The following is a 6,165-nucleotide window of genomic DNA, read 5'->3' on the forward strand; positions in this document are numbered from 1 at the left end:
TTAAAGCACAGACAGCTCCTGTATGTCTTTTATTTTGCATTCTAAGGGTTTTATGAGACAAGTGCCAAGAACCTGATGTTGTAATACAAAGCTTTTCCTTCAAGTATTTTTATTGTTTCTTGAAATATTTGGGACCCCTTACAAACACAAGAGACTTCAGTCCCATACATGTCATAAAAATAAGTCAAATTCAGTGACTAAACAATATTTCTTCAACAGTAAAAAAAAAAAAAAAAAAAAAAATTTCAGTCTTAATTCCTCTGCTGGTTTTGCAGTTTAACAAGGCCCCATTAGTCCCCTCCCTCTTTTTTCACTGACTACTTCCAGCCAGGGGCCCTGGGGCATATAACTTACTACTTATTTACACTTAACACAGCATTAGAGTGTTACCTGCTTCTTGCAGCAAGAGAATGAAGCTATTCCACCACTTAATCCCAGAGCTGCTCAGGTACCAGCCTGGTGAGTAGTCAGGCTTCTTGTAAAATTACCTCAATTCTGGTGTCATTTACTAAAAATAACATTATTAAAAACTAGCTAATAAATAAATCAGCTGGCTACCAGGTAGCCATCACTCATATGCTACTGGAACTCTCGTTAGAACAGAGGAAGAGTTAAAATTATGAGCAAGCAGCAGTTATATTACTAGTTGGCACTACAGAGACAGTAGTCCTACTTGTCTCTTGTGCCTTAGTAGCGTTTTCCAGGATTTTCTTTTTCCATTCTTCATAGTCTTGCTTTGTTTCAGTCTTTGGCCATTTACATGGTACCTCCTCATCATCTTCAGATCCTATGAGAGAAGGAGAAAGTCCGTTGACAGGCCACCATGGGCAATGTGTTGCTGGGAATAACCATGGCAGTGAGCAAATGTAGAGACACAAGCACAGGGTCTGTCACTGTGTTGTCTAATCCTGTGATTTGCTGCTCCCCTCACCTGCTGGAACAGTCACCTCTTCACCTTTGTGTCTGAATGGAGCAGTTGTCCTTAGTTCTACTAGGACTACTCAGTATAAACACCACTGTCCTGCTAGTTCTCTTTGTCCTTTCATTAGCCATTTCACTGCAGAATGGAGTAAGCTGCTGTGAACTAAGTATTGTGGCATATTACACAACTGAAATATTAAGCAGCAATAAAGCTCAGAACTGCTCTGGTGAGGTGATTTTAGTTCGTAGCTAAACACAACTTACCATCTTCCTTCTCACAGTGCTCCAGGTTGGTCTGCAAGCTTTCGGGTGTCTCTGCAGCCAGTGGAATATCTTCTTCTAAAAAAATAGTAAGTTGCTTTACTTCTGAACGGTGTTTGGGGCCCCGAGGGTGGTGTTCTACATGCAATTCTTTGACAGCAGTGCCACCTTCCAAAAGTATTGTCTCCCATTCAGAGCACTTCCCTGGTCCAGACTGATGCACAAGCTGTACATGCAGAGGCACCAGCACACTTCAAGGGTTATGCAGACTGGTTGGCTGCTTTAACTAGCGCTGCTGCTGCTGCATTTGCAACCACAAGGATCCACCATGTTCACACCCCAAAAAACACGCTGCTACCTTTCCTGATTACTCAGGCAGGATTATCAGTTAGTTCTTCCCCTTCTATCCCATTTCCACACTTTGTATTATAGATGCCCACATCATGTGGGGGGCTGTCCATGTATAGAAATGCACACTCTTCCCTGAACTGATACAGAAACTCCCAGCTGCCTTTAGCTGCTTTAGTGGTGGGGTGAGGTTTTGATTTTTTTATAGGGCACTGCACTATGGGAAGGTCCATGCCTAGGGCGAGAGCAGCAGCTTTTGGTTTGGGTTCAGGCAGCACATTCCAGAAAACTTCATGATATGAAGCGTGAAGACAGGGTGAAGCAGTGGTACTGTCAGTGGGAAAGTAAGAATGAATGCCTGTGAAAGGAAAAAGGAGGTAAGTAGGAAGGAGCAGAGATATAAGGACAGGAAGGCGTGTATTGTATTTCAATCTTCCTCCTCCACAAAAAGGAATGGAGAGAGCTGCAGGTTCAACAACGGGCGAGAAAGATTCCTTATGTCTGCCCACTGTATGTGGAGGGATGGTGGCAGGTAATGGCTGAATTACGACCAGAAGAGCAAGGCTTAGGCTTGTTAATCCAGCAGTGGGGAAAGCAAAACAGAAGTGAGTCAGTCAGAGCAAGAGAGGTAGCAAGATATTTATGTTAATTTGCGTGTCATGTTGCCATGTTAACGGAGTACAGAAAGCGAGCAAGAAGGAGGAATCCAAGATAGGTCAGGTAGTATGGGAGAAGCAGGGAATAAATTGCAGCAGCAGAGAATGCAAGGAGCAGCGAGCTTTCAAAAAGAAAGGAAAAATATTTATTTTTGGCCTTGCCACATGCCAAGCTGTTGCGACTTCCCCAGAAGCAATGACTGTGACTGGGAACAGGGCTGCAGGAAACATGTTGGAATGGATGGGCAGGTTTGGCTGGAAGGGGACAGCTGAAAGTGATCAGAATGAAATCACCAGTGGAAAAGGATGGGGCACTGTGAGGCCAGGTGATGTGTATGGTATCTTACAGGGATAAAGCCAAAAACTTACTGCTGAGTTGCTGGCTCATCTTCTGCAGCTGATTGCATAGCCGGTCAAATATTGCTTTTTTCACCCCAGATGTAGCCAACATTTTAGTTTTGTCCACTTTTAGCTTCAAACATCTAAAAGAGAAAGTTAAGTTTCTGTACAAAGCAACACTCCAGCAACTATCACTCAGGTAAAGTGACATTTACTGTACCAACACTGCCTGTGAGAATGAGAAAGGTATGCCTGAGGTTTTGTCCTATCTAATCCTTGTCTTACTCAAACAAATTTGCTTTAAAAATAGACTCCTACACTACTCAGACAATACAGCTCAGGAATTGAAACTCAGAGTTAGTTCAAGTTACACAAGGAAATTCTATTAGGAAAAGGTGTCTCACTAGGCATTCAAGCCCGTAAAAGATCCCTCAAGCTATACTCACCTGCACGCAGTGAATAGTGCAGCTGTTATAAAAAGTGGTTTTGAAAAATCAAGGTCCATTTGCTGTGCTTCAGAGAGGCTGGATTCATACCTAAAGAACAATAGTAAAAGTGATAACTGTATAGTGCATTTGCCTCAAATGAAGCTGTTGAAATGAATTGTCATATGGTATTCAGCAATTGAACAGGTCTCCTGTTGGATTGCTTGGTCCTTTGCAACCCAGTCAAACAAAAACAGCTGCTACTGGCTGAGAAGAGCAAAAGAGACTAGGGAAAAGAAGGGGATTGGGAGCACCTCCTGTTTTTGAATTAAAGGTATTTTAAATTAGGGATCTGGATCAAGGCATGTCAGTAAAAATCTATTTCTTGTGCTCCCCATGCACACAGCACTTTTATCTCTACATTACATCTGAAAGTGACAATGAGATGCTTTGCATAAATCCACACTATAAGAGGGTCAAATTATAGTTTCTTTGATTCCTCTAATATGTATATTACACAGATGAAGGCTTAAATATGGAAAATGACATGGTGGATGGGCAGCACTGAAGAATTTAATTTTTATTGTCTGTCTGTCCCCAGGCTATTTTTTTAGTTTGTATTAAGCACCGACAAGCATGCACAGCCTTTGTTTACTCATCTAACAGCATTTAAACATGTGCTATCAGGGTGACAGCACTCCAGAACAGAGCTCTTCAGTGACTGCTCTTGTTAAAGTAGATGTTACAGAGTGCAAAATTTTAGTTAAATCTGTTGAATCTCCATTGAAGTGCTCTACCTGTTGTTTTACAGGTAGAGTAATGTGCATTTTAAGAGCTCTGCTTCTCCAGAAGGGATGATTTGTTTCTACTAAGCGTTACTTCTGAACTGTGACATGATTAGCAGTTAAATGGAAGACAGTGTGATGCTATGGACAAATACATGGACTAAGAGTCCTGTATTTTTTTACACTATTCCCAGTTGCAGAACTGGGACTCAGAAAATGATTTAGTAAGATTCACAAGCTAAGTCTTTCTAACATGTATTCTAAAAAGCAGCCTAGATAAATGGCTGGATTGTCAGTGCTGAGAACTCACCTCACGCCTCCAGTCAGTGGGAGATACCTGGCCCTTCCAGCCATCAAGCTCTTTACACATCTAACAAACAAAGAATCTTACTAGGGGTTACCACTGTGCTCACAAGAGCTTCCTCACCTCTGTAGTATTTTTGAAGCGGTGTTCACTGCCTCTGTGCAGCAGAATTGCACAGCCAAATCTCGCATTCCCAGTCTGGGGTTCACCTCTAGCAAACACTCCAAAGACTTCATGGAGCTCTGGTAGGTAGTCTTGTTCAAACCGGAGAGTTTAACAAAATAGCTCTTTCAAGAGGACAAAGACAAACCCCAAGAATTAGCAAGATTCCTTCCTGACATCTTATTCAGGCAACTAAAATAGATCAGGGAAACTACACAACACCATAAAATAAAGTTCAACTGCTATATTAAACAAATTTGTGCAATGAATCATGTAAGTTTTGACTGCACACAGAAGGATTGACCACCTAGGAATGCCACACCTTTTAATGCAGTGTTATTTTTAGACCATTTCAGTGGAAGTAAGGTTTGTCTTTTCCATACAATATGACATAGCCCTTTTATCACAAGGTGGTTAAAAACAAAGGTAACCAAGATCTGGGCAACTTGAAGAGATAAGCAATACTTTCATGCTACTCCTCATGGGGTCAGGTCCAATTAAAGTCTCCTCTGTCTGTGAATGGATAATCATGAACTTCTTGCACCAGACATTATTTTGGCAGCTCAGTGCCATTTACCCAGCAGGTCTGTAGATGGAGGTTTACAGGTACCACTATAGAGAGGGATTCCTTGGAGCCACTGCTTCTCTCCCACAGTAAAAGGGACAGATCTTAAATTTAACGTCCTTGCTGGTAGTTTATTTACTTAAAAAGCTGAAATTGTAGCAAAGCAAGCTCAGCTTATGAAGTGACTAGGACACTGATCTCAATTTGCCGTTTCAAACCCTTGAGCAGTGAAAACACTGTGTCTGGCAGCATGCTACTGGGTCTAGGGTAATGTCAGTTATTACTATCCCTTTCCTGCTCCCAACATACAGTACACAGAACAATGATTTTAGTGGCCTTATAGAGACTGCACCAGCCAGCCGAGTCATGCACTGTATCTTACTTTGTCAACTGGTTGTTTCATGAAACTAGCTGCTAGGTCTAGGCACATCACAGCACTGCTTGTCGCTGTCATCTGAGCCATTAATCCCGTGCATTTCACTTGGGATAGCCGCAGATACTCTTCAGCTTTTCTGCAAAACACCCAGCATACAACACCCTCGTTAACAAAACCACAGTTACAAGACAGTAAAGATGGCAGGACAGGAACTGATCCAAGGCCCATGCAGCCCAGCACCCCGGCTCCAGCAGTGGCTGCAGCACATGCTCAGGGAAAGGGGTGCGAAACAGGATGGCGAACACGGGACTATGCTGCCCTTTCGCTAATAATTTGCAGCGGTAGCTCTGCGTTTCCCAGCCTACGATGGCTCTTTCATTAACCGCGTATACCTTAAGGAACCGTAACTTTTTTCACATCGACCAGAACCAAAGAAGGAAACCGCTGGCGGGCTGCCCCTGCAGGGAGGGGAGGCAGCCCTCGGCCTGGGCCGGGAGAGCTACCGGGGCCCGCCAGTGCCTCAGGGAGGAGCCTGGGCAGGCCCGGCGGCACAGCACGGTCATGCGGCTGCAGGGGAGCGGGCCGGAGCAGCACCGCACGGCTGGATCCGCTTCTCCGGACGGAAATAACGTTCCCGAGAGCGGGGCCGCCGGCCGGAGCCGGTGCGCGGTGACCAGGGGCGCTGCGTGTCCCGCAGCCTCTCCTGCAGCGAGAGGGGACGGCACCCACCCCCCGCCCCGCAATAACGGCCGCCGGAGGAACACACCGCTCTCGGGGCTCTACCGGAGCCGGGCCGCCCGAGGGCAGCCGCCGCGCGGTACCTGACGACGCCGGGCTCGGTGAGGCCCAGCCGGGCGGCGAGGCGCCGCACCGCCCCGCGCTCCATCCCGCCGCTCCCGCCCGCCCCCCTGCAGCGCGCGGCCACCTGACGCGCAGCCACGTTCGGCAGCGGACTGGCCGGCCCCGCCGCCAATCATCACCCTCTACGCCAATCGGCCTGGAGGGGACCGCTTCCTCGGAACG

The 6,165-nt window shown here is 45.8% G+C and overlaps 1 protein-coding gene across 2 annotated transcripts; it reads right to left on the reverse strand.

Annotated features, from left to right (window-relative positions):
* Positions 1-94: 94 nt before the first annotated feature.
* On the reverse strand, positions 95-6,046 carry ORC6 (origin recognition complex subunit 6). 2 transcript variants are annotated; one of them, XM_068411425.1, is made up of 8 exons: positions 5,964-6,046; positions 5,149-5,278; positions 4,163-4,326; positions 2,972-3,061; positions 2,556-2,668; positions 1,186-1,260; positions 674-787; positions 95-168 (listed from the first exon to the last, which is right to left on the reverse strand). In XM_068411425.1, exons 1-8 carry the CDS (start codon positions 6,026-6,028, stop codon positions 110-112), a joined length of 810 nt encoding a protein of 269 aa, XP_068267526.1. In that variant the 5' UTR covers positions 6,029-6,046; the 3' UTR covers positions 95-109. The 2 variants fall into 2 exon arrangements, with proteins under 2 accessions (XP_068267526.1, XP_068267525.1); XM_068411424.1 differs by having other exon boundaries at positions 104-787.
* Positions 6,047-6,165: the final 119 nt, after the last annotated feature.

The sequence above is a fragment of the Nyctibius grandis genome, chromosome 12, assembly GCF_013368605.1.
Source record: "Nyctibius grandis isolate bNycGra1 chromosome 12, bNycGra1.pri, whole genome shotgun sequence".
In the NCBI taxonomy this organism is placed as follows: domain Eukaryota; kingdom Metazoa; phylum Chordata; class Aves; order Nyctibiiformes; family Nyctibiidae; genus Nyctibius; species Nyctibius grandis.

Bases quoted from the DNA above. Each gene is read 5' to 3' on its own strand.
- ORC6 (XM_068411425.1), bottom strand. From the start codon at position 6,028: ATGGAGCGCGGGGCGGTGCGGCGCCTCGCCGCCCGGCTGGGCCTCACC. The intron at 788-1,185 runs GTAAGTTGTGTT...CTTCTCTCATAG, and splicing joins GCACTGTGAGAAGGAAGATG to GATCTGAAGATGATGAGGAG. The intron at 169-673 runs GTAGGACTACTG...TTTTTATGACAT, and splicing joins TACTAAGGCACAAGAGACAA to GTATGGGACTGAAGTCTCTT.